The sequence below is a fragment of the Pteropus vampyrus genome, unplaced genomic scaffold (assembly GCF_000151845.1).
Source record: "Pteropus vampyrus isolate Shadow unplaced genomic scaffold, Pvam_2.0 Scaffold306, whole genome shotgun sequence".
NCBI lineage: Eukaryota > Metazoa > Chordata > Mammalia > Chiroptera > Pteropodidae > Pteropus > Pteropus vampyrus.
Genome location: NW_011889087.1, coordinates 1,472,720 through 1,489,399, shown reverse-complemented (window position 1 = coordinate 1,489,399; position 16,680 = coordinate 1,472,720). Strand labels below are relative to the sequence as shown.

The 16,680-nt window shown below is 51.4% G+C and overlaps 1 protein-coding gene across 3 annotated transcripts in view; it reads right to left on the bottom strand.

Annotated features, from left to right (window-relative positions):
- Positions 1-1,257: 1,257 nt before the first annotated feature.
- DCAKD (dephospho-CoA kinase domain containing) overlaps positions 1,258-16,680 on the bottom strand; it is a 28,821-nt gene continuing 13,398 nt past the window's right edge. For all 3 annotated transcript variants that reach the window (XM_011377118.2, XM_011377117.2, XM_011377119.2), the window contains exons 2-5: positions 9,728-9,949; positions 9,106-9,309; positions 5,532-5,619; positions 1,258-2,482 (exon numbers count right to left, since the gene is read on the bottom strand). In XM_011377118.2, coding sequence (XP_011375420.1) covers positions 2,191-2,482; positions 5,532-5,619; positions 9,106-9,309; positions 9,728-9,839 — 696 coding nt within the window. In that variant the 5' untranslated portion in view covers positions 9,840-9,949 and the 3' untranslated portion in view covers positions 1,258-2,190. The remainder of the gene's footprint in view (positions 2,483-5,531; positions 5,620-9,105; positions 9,310-9,727; positions 9,950-16,680) is intronic.

The following is a 16,680-nucleotide window of genomic DNA, read 5'->3' as shown; positions in this document are numbered from 1 at the left end:
GGAGAGTTAGTAACCGTTCAGCAAACGCCCGCCACGGAGGCCCTATCCCAACCCGGGCGGGTGCTGCCATCTGCTGGCCAGAGGGGAGGCCGCTCGCTCGCATGCGAAGCTGGGGGTCCCAGTGGCCTCCCACTGTTTCCAAGGCTTCAGAGCACCCCTCCGAAAAGTAGGTCTTTCTCTAAGGCCACCTTGGGTCACCAAGCTTGGGAAATGGAGGCGGTGAGGACCGAGGCTTGAGGAAGGGGAGTGGAAGCTGGAGCAGGAGCAGGACCAGGGTGTGGGGACGACAGGATCCCGTTTACCCCACACTTCCAGGCTGGCCATCCTCTGACATTCTTGCAACAAACTCAGCAGACTGGGTTAGGGAAGAAAATGATTCTTTAGAACTTTATAGTTTGCACTGTCATCATTTATTAGGTCCTTTGATGTAAGATGACACCTACCGGATAGAAGAAACTGGAGCCAAAGGCCAAATAAGTAGGAAACAAGGCCAGGTAGAAATCCCAGGTCTGCTCCTCCCCAAGGTAGCTCAGGGATACAGTGCACAGAGTTCTGAAGCCTGGCTCCACATTTCTGGGCCTAGAGTCAGAATCAATGTTATAGGGAGTCACGTACCTAGCTAGCAGTGTCCAGCACTCACGGGCATTCGTGAAGTCATTTTTCTCAAAGATTGGGCACTGTAAGTGGTCCATACCTTTCCTCTTTTTGCTCTTCCTGCCAGATCCCACCAAATCCAGGAAGCAGCTGCCTTCTGCCTTTTCTCATCCTGCCCTGGCCCCTACCCCAAAGCTCACTACCTCCTGGCCTAGCCTTTGCCCCTGTGGGTTTGCAGTGAGTTAATGAGCTGGTCTCCAGGGAATGGAACAGCTCTGGGAAAGGGGGCACTAAATATGGCCACACCGGCATTCACATTTGTCACACTCATTTCTGGCCTTAATAGGCTGCTGGCCGCAGGATCAGCGCATCAGCAGGTCTGCCAGCCCTGGCAAGGGAAAGATGATGTCCACACTGGTCTAATTGGGTTGGGGAAGGATGATGGAGTAAGTAGGTGCGATGCTGCCTCCGCACCTCCACCCACCTCTCACAAGCGTATACCTGGACCTAGCTGGCATCCTCCTAGGGCCCCAGAAGTCAGAGGGCCCTTCTGGGGCCCAGACTTCAGTGTGGAAGGAGGCCAAGTGTAACCCAAACGGTCTAAGCCAAGTCTAGGAACCTCCATCGGTCCATGTGCTAGGGGAACAATGGCAGCACAGGGAATTTCAGGTCAACACACTTTATTAAGCACCAACACAAGGCAGGCTGTGCACCAGCCGACATGGAGATGAATAAGACAGTCCCTGCCATCAAAGGACTTCGAGTCTAAGTAGGGGAAACCAACCAGCTTCCGGCTGATTACTGTGGATGCAGGTAAAGCATGGGGCTGGTGGCATCCCAGAGCACCTAACTCAGCCTGGGGCTTCAGACAGTGCCTAGGCTGGGAGACAGTCAGTTATAGAGGGGGGGAAAAAAGAGTATACTAGGTCAGAGAACAGCACAGTGAAGGCACAGAGGCGAGAAACAGGCTGGTGCACGTGCACTACCAAGAGTTCAGGGCTGGGGGCACATGGAATGGAAGGTAGAGTGGTGGGACGCGGTGAGCAGGGCGAGGGGAGTACTGGCGAAATGCCAACGTGGGACGGTGAGTCATCCCAGAGGAGGCCCGGCCTCTGCCGGCTACTGCATTACCCACGGGTCCAAAGTCATTTGCCATGGTCCATGAAGGAGGTTTTGGCCATGATGGGGCATGTGCTCAGAGAGAGTCCAAGCCCAGGGAACCTCCCAGCTTTAAACACTGGTGAGGGCCACAGAACAGTGTTCCTCACCTCCACCCACAGGATATGTGTAACAGTCTCCTCCTGCTGCTTACAGAACCCATCACGGACATGGTTCTACAGGTAGTTCCAGAGGAAGGGGCCCTGAGGATGGTGGGAGGGAGTATCTACTGACAGAGGACTATTTCTCTGCCTCAGGATGCACCCCAAATAAGGGTCAGCCCAGTGCAGGGCTCTAGCCCAGATTGAGAGAGAGAGAGGGAGGGACAGAAAGAGAGGGAGGGACACGAGGGGGTTGGGAGGAAACAGAATGTGTTCATTACCTAGCTTCAGCCTCTGAGGAGATAGAGGCCTGGGGCTTCCTGCCTTGGAGTGCCCACTAGGGTGAAGGCAGGAGGTAGCGGGTGAGCAGGTAGAGGAGGCTGGCAATGCCAGCCAGACCTGTGAGAACCCCGAGCCTCAGTGGCAGGTACTCCAGGGAGCGCTCCAACTCAGAGTGCAGGAGGATGACTTGACGTTTGGTGATGCTCCACTCCCCCGAGTTGTCTAGAACGTGGCGGGCCATGCGAGCCTTGTCCTTCAAGGGCAGCTGGGCATTAATCCGGGCCTCTGCATCCTCGCGGTTCAGGTTGTTCCGCCGCATCAGCCGTGTCAGCTGTGTGTCTCGGTCACTAAGGACAGGGCAAAGGGTTGCTCAGGCGTTGTAGGCCCCTGCCTCCCCTCCCATCAGCAAATTATAGGATGGGCAGCCCTTTCCTTTGAATATATTTAGGGTCCCACAGCCAGGGAGGTGGCCTGGAAGCTCACTGGCTCCGCTCACCTCACCCCACTCTGTGAAGACCCTGGTGGCAAGATGGGCTACCTAAGCTCCTTGATATAAACAAGGGGGAAAGGCTGCATGAACTTCTTCCTGCCATCCAGGGTCTCTCTGCTTTGCCACTATGCTGAGAGGGGAAGATATGATCACCTGGAATCAGCTACATCCTGGATCCCTGGATGGATGACCTTTATTGAAAGTCCTGTGCCTTCAAGCTAAATGCTTCCTGCACTTCCCCTGGGGGCCTCAGTCTGCTGCATCAAAAATAGCTTTCTGGGCCACCTCAAAGACCCCTCTTTGCCACCCCACCGCCACCGACACACATTTAGAGTAAAAGCACCATGCTGAGCACAATGTTTGATGCCATCGTCTGAGCAAGGACTTGAGAATCAGATCCCCTCAGTCCTTAGGGCAGGACTATGCACTGCAGATTACACCAAACAACCTCTCTTCTCCCAACTCCAAAGAGAATTTAAAGGATACCTCTTTGACCCACTCTGATATTACCACCTGGGTCCTTCTTCGGGAAACCCCGTCTTGCAGCTATTCATGAACTGCTCAGCTGTCCTTTGGAGTGAGGTCACCTCTAATACCCCCCTAGCTCCGTGACTGCCTAAGCCCCTCAATGGGAACAAGGGAAAAGGGCTGTGGCAGCTGCTTTGGCACCTGGGGCCTCTCCGCTTTGCCACCAGGCCTGAAGTTTCCCAGTTATAAGTTGGGATGATTCAATCACTACCATTTGATCCTCTCTTAGGTGTGGCCTAGACCGGAGGGCCTTCTGGGATGTGAAGACAGATCTTCCAAGGACAGACATAACCTGAACGCTAGCCAGTTCAGTTCCAATGCCATTCAGAAAAGAATGCTGCAGAAAATAATTTATGGCTGGGTGATCAAGGGAGACCTTATAGAAGGGATAGCGTTAGTAATGGCCTTGAAAAGTAAATAGGACTTCTGATTTCCTTTGTTATGGGGACAACATACTGTACTGTTAAAGTCATGGAGCCAATCCCTACCTGGCTGAAAACAAGAACTATATTCAATCTTAGGGATCTCGCAAGTCTGGGGCTAGGAAAATTGGGGTGAGGGAATGGAGATGGCTAGGGCCACCTGAGTGCACATCCTTCCGAAGGTGTGGTCTGTGCCAGAGGACCTTCTGGAATGTGAAGGCAGAACTCTCTGCCAGTCTATCCTAGGGCTCAGAAATAGTCCCATGTAGTTAAAGATAGATGCTATTTGTGGCAATGGGGTTTTTACCAAAAACTTATTCCACAACGGGCACATCCCTCAAAAATATGAATTACCATGTTCTGGTATAGGCGTGCTTTGGTACCTGCCCCATATCATTTCAAACGCATGAGGAGTAGTGTGACAGGTAAAGGAATCCATGAGGAAATCCTTATTTTTGTAAAGTGTAGATCCCTTTTAGGAAAAGCAAATCATCACTCATTCACACCTCTAGCATCTGAGCCATGCACACACACCCCTCATCCCCCCAGGCGCTGATAGTGGTGCATGAACAGCATCTGGGACTCTGGGAAAGGGTCCTCTGGCTGGTGAGTGGGGTGGAGGATCTCCCGAAGAACTGGCAGAACATACAAAGCCCCACTTATCTGCCAGGGGCCATAGCTATCTCTGCTCTTAGCGAACAGACCAACCTCAAAGGAAAGTGTGGGAAGAGAAAGGTGGCGAGGGAAGGTGTGGAGTTATCCGGTACCTGTAGATGTAACCCGGTCCTCTTCTGTTTTCTCATCTACACTCAAGATAACCCCCTCCTTTTTTTTTCCTGATCCCTCAGTACAAAGTTCCAATTGTATTAAGACTCCAAGGCAAAGAGAATTCCAAGTCTTCATGGAGTCTGCTTGGCCTCAGTTGATCGTCTTTTGCAAACAGGTAACAAAGAACCTAGAGAGGTTGCAGGTTTATACAGGGAGACATGGGCCCATGATGGACCTGTGAGGATGCCTGAGTCCCTACACCAGGCTCAGAGGACTCAGACTGAGTTTTAAATGCAAGCCCACAGTGGGGAGCTGGTGGGGAGGGCAAGGAGATGCTTAGGGCACTGAGTGCTCCCGGCACCGCCTCCAGTGTGCCAGGAACCTCCCACGCATTAGTCTCTTGAGAGCCGCCCTGTGCCCAAAATACCCACAGAGCCAAGTGCCCACCTGAGTCTGTTGTGCTTGTGGGCGGCTTCCAGGAAGTGTCTGGGGGGCAGACGCTCATCTATTCTCTCGCCCCACTAGGACTGACTCATTTTCTCTGACAGTTTGATCCTCCTCTGTTTGCCAAACCTAGATTCTGCTATGCTTCACATCCTGAGGGAGTCTGAGAACAAAGAGCTCCTTCCTTAGCTGGGCTCTGACAGTTCCCTCCCTGCAACTTTTTGTCCATACGTGTTGCCAATGGGAGACACTGGACAAATTCTGTGAACCACCCCCCGCCCCCCACATTGAGTTTCTTCTTCTATAACTCATTAGTACCAACTAATGCCCTAACTACGTCATGTTAAAAGATAAATTAAGTGAAGTAATAAGTATGGGAGCTGTTTGGAAAGTTGAGAAGTGCTGGAGGAGGGGAAAGAGAGCCAGTGAATAACAACATGGTAGCCTAGAGCAGGGCCTGGCATCTGGGCTGAAGTGCCTCCAACAGCCAGCAGGGGGAGCCCTTCTCAAGCACTAGAGAAGCCTGGGGGCCCATCCCCTCTTACACCTACTTGGGGGCATATCTGGGTTAAGCACAGAGCTTGGTTTCTATAGGCTCTGGGCACTGCTGCCCCAATCCCCTGTGCCTCCTAGCCACCCTGTGGGTAAAGGGTACAGTGATGTGGGCCATTCCTCAGGTACATGCCTGACTCGATGGGTCCTCCTTTCCAGCCTCGGCCAGGCCAGGCCAGGCCACACACTCACCAGTATACCACCACTGTGTGCTTCATGTACTTGAGCAGTTTCTTGGTCTCAAACAGCAGGGGGATATCCAGAATCACATAGCGGTATCCTGGGGAAAAGCCGGGAAAGCCACAAGGTCAACTTTACAAGCACACACCAAGGGTTAACTATGTGTTAGGTCGGGGGACAGAGTTGAAGCCACTGGCTCCTACCACTGAGAACTCCTCAGCAGAGGGGAAGACCTTCCAAGGACGGGCATAACCTGAACACTAGCCAGTTCCAATGCCATTCGGAACAGGATGCTGCAAAGTCATTTTTGAATGAATGAGCAGATAAGACTTTGTAGAAGGGATGGCATTTGGACTGGCTTTGCAAAGCAGGGAGGACTTCTGATACTTGAAAATGAGTGGGTGGAAGTGAATGTGGAACAGCAAAGCACAAGGGGCACTGAAGTCCTCCTGCTCTGGTTTAAGTGGAGGCCTTGAGCAGTATGAGGTGAAAGTGATGAGATGGTCAGGGCAAGCACAAAGCCTTCAGTTCACCTTGACCTCGAATCCAAAAGAGTTATTTCTGAGCAAGGAAACAAAACAGCCAGGATTGTAGAAGACTGGGAAGAGTTTCCAGGGTAACTGGGCTCTTACTGCCCTACTTCACCCACCTTTGCTTTAAAACAAATAAATGAACTCTTGCCCAAGAGCCAGGTCCAAGCCCAGCTCCCTGCCGAAGTGGAGTCTTGCATAGCTGGCTATCTTCGCCAACTCTCCATGAGACTTATATGGGGGTAGCAGCAGCAGCCCCAATAGGAAAGAGGCTGCTCCTCAGGATCAGAAGCAGACCTCTAGCCTGAAACTGCAGAGACAGGTCTGGAGAAGCTGGGGTGTTTATGACTAATACTAAATAACTTACTCCAGCAGGGAGAAAGGCATTGGCTGGCCCTTCCACTACAAGCCAAGGCCAGTCAAAGGTGGCACCGTCACCCACTATGAACTAGCACATCCCCGGGCTGCCTGTCCAGAAAACACTGTAGATACCACACTCCAAGTTCTCTTTATGCCAGTGACCCCTGTAGAGGTACAATGAAGCTAGCAGGGGTCCAAGAGCAGTGAGAAAGGATGGGCACTGCTTCTGCCCAGAGACCTCCGTCTGGCTTATATGGCGTCCCGCAGCAAACGCTTCCAACCACAGAACCAGACACACATCATACCAATTCCAAGGGTGTCATGGGGAAATTGGTGTTCCAGGTGATGCAGGGAACAAGCGGCTGAGTTTCCTATTCCCCAAGATCTGCTGGTCAGGAAGCCCTCAGTGGAACGAGGGGTTAAGAAATTGGGTTCTGATGACGTGCCTGGGTTTGTAGTCCCCCACTTGCCTACCATGTGACTTTGGGCCCCTTAATAAATCTCATCTGTGTGAATGAGTGAAAAGACTACCTACTTCACAGGGAGATGGGGAGGATTAAATGAGCGAAGTCATGCAGGTGCCCCCTCACCCAGACCCTCACCAAGTGCTCCATAAATGACGCTTATTATTATTAGTGTTCCCTGAGGAGGGAGGCGGGCAGTGGTGGCTCCTTCGCTCCCCTCCCAACTCGGAACAGGAGCCAAGACCAGATCCTCTCTGGGCCCCTTATCGCCTTTTTCCTGCTCCGCTCCCATCCTTTCTTCTCCGCTCACTGTCCTTTCTCCTCAGCCCCTCTCGGGAGCTTGTGGCCAGCTCTTTGGTTCACCAGCAAAGGGCTATTCAGCTGTCACATCCCTCCTGCTTGATAAGCTCTGCAAACTATCCTGACTCTATTAAGACATCCGTCTGCCTACACAGAGACCTCCCCAACAGCTGGTGATCTTATCTGACGTTTGATTATACCAACTCTGACAGTTGTATTTGTTACAGTCATCAGGGAAAAACTGGGACTGTGGAAGCCACAGCTGTTGTCCTCATTTTTCACCTTATCGAGCTGAAAAGAGCTTTCTGGCTTTTATTTAAGTAGTGGTGGTTGGGGAGAGAGGAGGCTGGGTGGATGACACCGTAGCACTTTGGAGTGACATTATCCAATGCTTAATTTCAGAAGAGGAAAGCCAGTGTTGCCTCAAAGCCCCGCAGATGTACTTGCAACTGGCCTGGGAGCAAATGCAAAAGGGCAGAAATGAAAGGCAGAAGGCTTTGTTCCTGGATGGGGGAGCAGGAGGGGGTCCTGGCAGAGACACAAGAGTCAGGATAAAAGCAGAAAAAGTCCAGAGGTACTCCTTGAGGGAGGAGGAAGAGAGGGAGGCCTGTGGCCAGGTCCTGAGATCCAAAGCAAAAGCTGGTCCAGCGAGGATATGTGGAGCCAGCTCCCCACCCTGGCCAGAGCTGGGGGGAGCGGAAGGAGGGGTTAACATCATGGATGTCTGTCAAGTCATCCCTTTCCTTCTGAAGGAAGATACTGGCCAGAGTGGGATGGGAGTGTGGAGAGGTTCCCCCTTTGTACATGAGAACCTGACACCTCAGAGAATATGGAGTTTGGTCATGATCACAGTGCAAAAGCCAGAAGAACACATAGAATGCTCCCCATACCCTCCAGGAAGCAAAGTCTCAGCATCGCGACTGACAGTGGGGAGACAAGCAGCCAGGCCTTCAGCTCTGAGGCCCAGGCTGGAGGCCACATATGCTAAAGGCTGCAGGGGCCCTGGGCCAGACTCTTGTCTGATCCCAAGCCAATGTTCTCTGCTCTCCCACTTCTCCTGGTGACTGACCCCTATCATGGACAGTAAGTATTAGGTTACTCCTGCCTAACACTGTCCTGAAGAACAGGGCTTGAACTGTGGCCTATGGCTTGGGAAAGGTTGCCGTCAGCTGCAGCAGAAGGTTCTGGCCAACTGACCAGAGACCCCAGCCTTCCAAACACTCTCCCTTCTTTCAGTCCTGGCATAGCACCTGGCTGTCCCTGCATATGCCAGGCTAACTCTCTCCACTGAGCCCTAGCCCCGAAGGATTATCCTCCACTTAGAACCTTTCTGTCACCTGCCCTGGCCATCCTTGACCCTCCACAACTTCCTGTCTGCAAACTTACTTTCCCAGGCAGCTTGACCAGCACCAAATTTGACTCTGATTATGTCATTTCTATTTGCGTGGTGGTGGACAGTTACTGACGTGGACTCTTAGTCCCCCCTGACAGCTCTGCAAGGTTGGCATTATCATCCTCACTATGCAGATGAGGAAAGAGGCGGAGGGGTTGGCTCACTTGACAAAGTCATACAGCTAGAAACTGGAGGGCCAGGACTTAAACTTAGGTCTTATGACCCCATTATTCATCAGCTATTATTACTCCCATCCCTACTAGAGAAATCAACTTACTTCCTGGGGATCATGGCTCAAAAGCCTCAAGTATCTCTTCTCATTAAACTGTCAATCTCCTTAAGAGTTGAGGGACATGTGCTTCTTTCCTCTGGGGCTGGTACAGGGCTCTGCATGGGGGAGGGGTTGCCGATAAACAGTGTGAACTCAACAGCCTGGATATCCAGCTCCCCACCACCCTGGCCAACCTTTCTGCAGTGAAGGCCCCTGGCCCTATAAGAAGAGGGCTTTGCCCACCCCTGTCCCAGGCCCTGGGCCTCACCCCGGAGGAAGTACTTGAAAGTCTCCTTCATCATTTCCTTGCGGATCTCAGGGTGGGTGATGGTGTTGAGCAGATGCCGCCGATCAGGCTGATTAAAGATCAGGTCTCCCAGGACCTTGCGATTGATGTCACCATTCTCCAGCAAGACCTCAGTGCCAAAGGCCTCCACAATGCGCCGGTGGGCAGGGTATCCTGGCTGGACGACTGTGGCATAAAGAAGAGGCTGGGTTACTGTCCAGGGCCTCCAGACCAGCCAGAGGACCCCGAGTGATTAGAGGCAAAATGATGGGGGAACCCACAGCTGACTCTTTCAGCTGAAGCACAAAGGATACGAGGGGAAGGCAGGCAGTTAAGGAAGAGAGCAGAGTGCGCCAAATCCTTCGTGTTGGTCACGGGGTGAGGTGAGGGAAAGGGGAAACTTCAAATGAGAGGAAGGAGTGAAGAGGGGAGGAGAGGACAAGCATGGGGCACAGAGCAGGACATCGGACAGGGCTGACAGGAAAGCCTTCCCCTCCTCTGAGGCCTTGAAAGGCCATATCAAAAGGTGGGGGCATCGTGACGGAAGAAAGGAAGCCCAGGGGAGCTGCCCCGTACAATCCCACACCCCGCGCCCCCAACGCACCGTGCCGGGCAATGACGTCGACGTCAATCACCGCGCACCCCAGCTGCTGGAACACCTGGATCACTGAGCTCTTGCCCGAGGCGATCCCTCCTGTCAGGCCCACCAGGAACATCTTCCCAGGAAAAGGGTGGTCAGTATGACTAGACCCAGAAGTCGAATGAACCCCAGAGCAGGGCGAGCTCAGCGGACTGCAATGGGCCACCACGGGAATGCCGGAGAAACCTGTGTGTCGGACGAGAGCAGGCCTGATCAGTGCTGGGAGAGGGAGATGCAGCCTGGCCCGGCCAGCCGAGCCCTGAGCCTGCGGAGTTCTGGGACCATCCTGAAACAGAAAATTCTTTCAGGAAAGGCCTCCAGTATTCTTTTAAAAACACTCATAAAGAAGGCAAACGAACACAGTCTAAATTTAGCCGAGTGCTGAGCAGGCAGAACAAGGTCAGGTGCTGGTAAGCAGAGAGTGCTTTCTGGAGGCGGCAGTCCCTGAGGCTGGCACACTTCCAGGAGGAAGGGGACACCTGTCCCTCTGTGGTCAACCTTCCAGATGCCCACAGAAGCACCCCCCCGCCCACTGCCTCCACTTTCGAGTCCGGGGCACTGAGGCTCATGGGAAGCAATGGTCTGCCTGCCCCACCCCGACACCAGCCCAAGGACTGCCCGGGTGGCTATTCTAGACCGAAGCGAGTAATCTCTCATCAACCAAGTGGCTCAGTCAGGAACCTCAGCGGCAAGCAGTGGCTCGGTGGCCACTAAGCCTGAGATGTAGAGAATTATGGATCTTGCCAAGAATGAGGAACCTTACAACAAGCTCGCAGGGGAGGTGACTTTGAGCTTGGTGTTGATTTGTGGCTCAGATTGAGCAGCAGCAGTACAGCACAGACCTCTTCAAATCCAGTTCCCTACATGCTGTGTAACCCCGGGCAAGTCACTTGCCTCGCTGAACCTGTTTCCTCATCCATAAACTGGGAATGACAGAACTTGCCTCATAAAGCCCTTGGTACACTGCCTGAAACGTGGTTGATGGTCAGTAAAGGAAGTGAGGATGGTGATGTGGGGCGGAAGGTAGGGATTACAGTCGGATGATAAGGCACAGGAAGAAAAAAACACCTTCATGAAGTTACATCCCCGTTCCTGCCACCTCAGACTATCTCGCAATAGTTTTCAAGTCATGTTGCATTATCTGGAGCAAAGAGTGAACTTTGTTCCCAGACTGGAGGAAATTAAGTCAAAGGCCAGGTCTCCCCATCCTTCTTTCAGCATCAAATCACATCTCCAGGGCCTTGAAATCTATCAAGGGACTTTTTGTTGTTGTTGTTAAACAACAGATGTACTGTTCCGATTACACTTTACTTGAACCTATACTGAAGAGTTTGCTCCCCCAAGGACACATCAAATAATGGGGAGGCAGCTGCTCAGATGTGGGCTGAGTGGATGGGTGGCTCAGAGCAGCAGGGGGACCAACTTAGAAGTTTCGATTTGCCCAGGCTCATTCTCACCCATGGAAGCTAAGGGTGGAGAGAGGAAACTAGCCACCAGCGTTGTCATCCAAATAGAGAGACCTAATTTATTAAACCATTTACAAAGCATTTCTCCTCCCTCTCTCCGACACTGGAGTCATCCCCAGGTGGTCTCCCTCCAGCTTACAAAAAGAGGAGTTGAAGGATAGAATTCAGCTCTCAGAAACAGTTGTCCACTCAAATGATGTTTGAAATGTAAACTCTAGCAACAGCATTTTTATCCCGACTTTGTCCTTCGTCCCTGAAGCAACGAGTCTGCTTCTCTTCTGCTGAAGACCCATCTGGAACGATGGGAGTAGGACTTGAGAATAGGCCACGGCCACGTGAAGAGCAAGGGCTTGTTCTCCACAGAGCCCTGACCTCTCCCCGTTAAAAGCAAGCCATCGTCGCCCGTCACCCAACTTGGCCAGAGTTGGTTGAAAGGGCCTGGAAGCTCATGTAGCTAAGATGATCTCATTCCCTGCCCACCCACAGGGCCTCCTGAGACCTACTGAGTCAGAATCCTGGAGATGGAGGTGCCCGGGCAGTTCAGCTGTGTAACAGGGCTCAGAATCAACTCTTACTCTTCGCTTACAGTGGCAGAGATGGAAGATCAGAGAGAGGAAGGTACTTGCCCAGGGCCACAGCTATTGGTGGAGCCTGGATGGAATACAAGGCTCCCAACTGTGAGTCTACACCCCTGCCTCATTGTACTCAGGTAATGAAAAGTAATTTACCTTTAGGATAAGACAAAGGACGATAAATCTGCCTGCAGGCAAATCAATTCGGAGCTAAAGAAAAATGATTCTTTGATGCTCATATTGTCATTTTCCCTTGGCAGAATAAGGGTGGGGTCTCATAGACAGCAACCAGGGCACAGATGTAAATTCCAGGCTCAGCTCTGTCCCAGGTTCCCAGGGTAACCTAATGAATATCTTTTTCTTCTCAGTGCCTTGGATGACCATCTGCGGAAACAAACCAACAGCTGCTTGGCCACCATCAGGATGGCCAAGGGGATGGAGGAGCACAGGTCCAGAGAGGCCCCAGGCCCCCTGCTTAAAGGGGATGGACAAATAACAGCTGTTCCCATCCAGCAAGCCCCTCCATAACTCATTCCTTTACTAACCGCTGACTGAGCTCCTCTGGGCTTTGCAGCATGATTCTGGGGACCTTTTGGGCAACCAAAGGAAAACAGATCTTGCTCCTCAGGAAAACTGGAGAGACAGACAGTAACAAATGAAACCTGTTAACGGGTATGCAAGAGTAGTCACATGGTACTCACCCTGGCGTGTGTGTGTGTGTGTGCGCGCGCGCGCGTACCCACTCACAGGTCTGCTCACAAATATACCCAGGGAGGGAGGTGCAGCAAGCAAGAGGCCACTGTCCCCTTAAGACTTAGCGAGAAGGAAACAAAGGCTTAGATTCCAAACTGCCTCTAAATCCCACCCAAACCTGTCCCACAGCTCCTCCCTAGGCACCTATGGAGAAGTGACCACCTTTGATAACCTGTGTTCACGACCTTCTTCCTGCTATGGCTCAAAAAATCATCATTCTCCAGAACCTGCTCCAGTTTCCCCTCATTCCACTGCCGTTTACGCAGAGGCAGTGGGAACCTCACAGCAACTCTTAAATCTGGCTCTGATCTGAATTCCCCACTAAACTTTAGGAAAGGTACAGGAACCAAGGCTCCACCCCAGGGCACTGAAACTGAATCTAGAATGGGACCTAGCGCCCCCGGTAGCTGGGCACCAGAACCACTGCTAACACGGAAGGTTGTACTGGAAGCAGCGAGGCCTGGGTCCCAGTGTCTGGACTCTGCCACAAGATAACCTATGTGACTGCAGGAAGCCTTCTCACCAGCCTGGCCCAGGATGGTGAGTTTGGGGTAAGCTGAGCCTCAAATGCCTGCCTGCCTGCCTGTCTCTGAGCCTTGGTCTCCACACCTGTGAATGAGGGGGCTGGACTTCCAGTGCTAACACCAACATCAGATCCCCCGGGAGGCTGAGTCACAGTGGTGCTTTCTTCCTCCGAAGACAGTTCTTCCCAGAGCAGTCAGCCCGTAAATGCTCACCGGGGTAATCAAAGAATGACATGACCTTTGGTGGGCTGGGAATCTTTCTGCTCGACACCTAAAATTGTTTGGAGCTGGCCTGGCCAGAAGCAGAAGGACAACACTGAGTCCCATAGTAACAGAGTAAAGCTTATGCCCAGTGTAAGAGGAATGAAAGCTGGACTGAGGAAGTAATCCCAGGCCTGGAATTCATCAGCCAAGGTGGGCCTCCAATCCCGGGGGAGCCACATTCAATCTTTTCCCTCGTTCTCCATGTCCATGGACGCAGCAGGGTATAAAAAAAAAAGAGGTAAGGATTAGTCAGAGAGGTGGTGTTTGCAGCCTGTGAAGTGAGGATCCAGTCCTACCGTGCTCCATACATGGTAGGCCCTCTCACTGAGCCTCTCCAAACTGCCTCTCAGTTTTTACCTCTGGGGCTCCAACTGCCCGGAGACAAAGAAAATCTTTTCAGGGAAGAAGTCTTAGATCTCCTCTGGCAGTGTTTCTCAGGGAAAAATGAGAGTGAGCTGCTTGCTACACAAGCCTCCAGATAAAAAGCCCCACTGCCTCGGGCTGTCTGAAGTTCTAACTCCACTAGGCCCATCCTGCTAATCTAAACCACTGGCACCCTGTGCCCGGACCACTGCAGTAGCCTTGTGACCTGATCCTCCAGTCCCTGCCTTGCTTCTCCCCAGGAAGCCAGGGTCATGGCTTAAAGGACATCTGATCACGTCACTCGCCTGCTGAAAACCTGCCTATTGCCGACCCCTCCACCCCCTCAGTCACTCCTTGTCCAAGCCTTGCTCATCACACATCCGCCTTCTGATCCTGAACATGCAGGCTCCTTCCTTCCTGACAGTCTCCATGTATGCTATTCCCTCGGTCCACCACACTCGCCATCTGGCTAACTTCTCTTCATTTATTCCACATTCATTCCTTCAACGGGTCAGGCACCAGGCACTGTTCAAAACAAGAGTGTCTGCCCCGCTGAAGCCTACGCTCTACCGAAGGAGGGGGGTGTGGGTAGGGATGTTACCAATAAGTTCACAATAAGTGTGGTGGTGCTAAGCGGGTGTGGGTATCGAGAGCCATGCGGGTCGTTTTAAAGAAGAAACCAGGTAAGTCTCTGAGTGAGGACCTGAGAGCAGCAAGGGAGCAAGTTACGGTTCCTCTCAGAGCAGCCTCTTCTACCCCTCAATTCTCATCAGGCCCCCAGCATCTCTCACTCTGTTTCCTTTCCTTCCCTTGTATCCATTATATTTTGTATTTTTATTTTTGTGATTATTTTCAATGTTAGATAAAATAAGCTCCATGAGGTCCAGGAGCCACGTCCAGTTTGCACTCCTGTGTCTCTAGCATCTAGCATAGTGTCCAATTTCTGCCACTTACCAGGTGAGTGATATTGGTCAAATTACTTAACCTTTCTTTAACCCAGTTTCTTCACCTGTAAAATGGAGCTTATGGCACCTACTTGGTTGCTGTGCAGAGTAAATCAGTTAATACGTGTAAAGTGCTTTGTATAGTACCCGGTACATACTAAGCATTCAACCAATGTCCCCTCTCATTCATCAGAAAGTGTGACAACTATTTATAGAATGAATGACTGAATGACTCCATGATCGGGGAAGGGGAGGGAAAATACTTGGGGTCACATCCTTTTTTTTTTTTGGTTAGTGGCAAGATGTAGTCTGGAACTAATCTCCCGGCCTATTCCTTTTCCCATTAGAATATGCTGCTTGCTGCTAGTAAACCCCTCCTGGGAAAAATGGAAACAAACGAAACACCCAATAGGTTAAACGGAATAAGAAACTGATATTTGAATGGACCTCCCTTCAGAGAGAGAGCTCAGGATTAAAGTTAGAAGTTAGTCCTATTGCCTTGCATCTCCCAATCAACAGCCCAAAACCTACTTATACCAGGGCAGTACCTGGCTCCCTTAATAGCTAGCAGCTTCCTTTCCTCCTCCTTTTGCAGATTCTCGCCGTTTCATACTGGGTATGCCTGACCAGTCAGGTGCTTCTCCTTTGAATTGCTCTCCAAAGGGGATGTATCCATTTTGCGCCAATGATCAATATAATCATTCACAAATACAAGTCATTCCCTGTCTTGGGATCCAATTATTTTCTTGTGGAAGCAGTGGCTGCAAAAATATATTGCTTTTCAGTTAACTAGTAAGTGCTATTTTTATCTATGGTTTCTCCACTTCTAATCTTTCATTACTGGTGAGAGGTTGCTGTTTAAACCTGAATCCAAGTTCCCTTATCTGCTAGTTCTATTAAATCACCACCTCCTCCAGGCTGCCAATTACCTGAAGAAAGCCGCAAGAGAAGGTGTTGGTGGTCAGTCTTCCTTTCCCTTCTATTTGCCAACACCAAGGGAACGGAGGAAACAAGTGTCTCGAGCACTCTCCAAGCACAAACCATCACTCCAGGACGCTTATATGGGTGGGCAAGGAGGTTGTTTGGACTGGACTACTATGCTGGCATTTATGCAGAAAATGGATCATGGGGAATGTCAACTCTCAGGGGCTTTGAAGTCATAGGGGCCTTGGCTGAGATCTCAGCTCTGCCTCTGGGCAATGTGCCAGCATTGTGGGCTTCTGTTTTCTTGCGTATAGAATGGGATTAATAACGACTATTAACATGGGGTTTGTAAGGATTAAAGGAGGTAACATATATCAGGGTCACCTCATCTTCCCCAACTCGGTGTGTGACTTGTCAATCATTGCATTCTACTTCATTTCCCTAAGGGCTTCTCCATCCTTTCAGTTGCTCAGGCAAAAAACCTGGGTGTCCTCCTGGCTCCTCTTTCACAACGTTCATCCAATCCACCAGCGCCCCCTGCCAGCTCTGCCCCTCACCTTTACAACCAGGCCAGACACGCCGGGTCTGTTCACCACCGTCTTCTCACTCCTGGATTACTGCAGCAGCCTGAGTGATTTCCTTGCCACCGCCTTCCCGCCTCGACAGTCTGTTCATAACGCAGCAGCTAAGCTAGTGTGACCGTTTACAAATGCAAGTCCAATCATGTCACCCCTCTGCCCAACACCCTCCAATGGCTCCCATCTCCGAGTACAAGCCAAGTCCTTACAGAGTCCTGCAGGGGCTTCGTGGCAGATGTGGGTGTTTCCTGCCACTCGCCCTTTGATGGTACCCTTCCTGACACACTGGCCACCATCCTACCCTTTGACCATGCTAAGCACTAACTTGGGTCTGTGGACATGCTATTCCTCCCACATGGAAATCTCTTCTCCCAGAGGGCTGCATGGCTCACTCCCTTCTCTGCCCCATTGTCACCCTATCAGAGACTGTCCTGAACATATAAAATAGCACCCCCATTTCACTATTTTTTGTTCCACTTTTCTTCACAGCACTTATCAATTTATCACCACCCAACCTACTGAATATCTA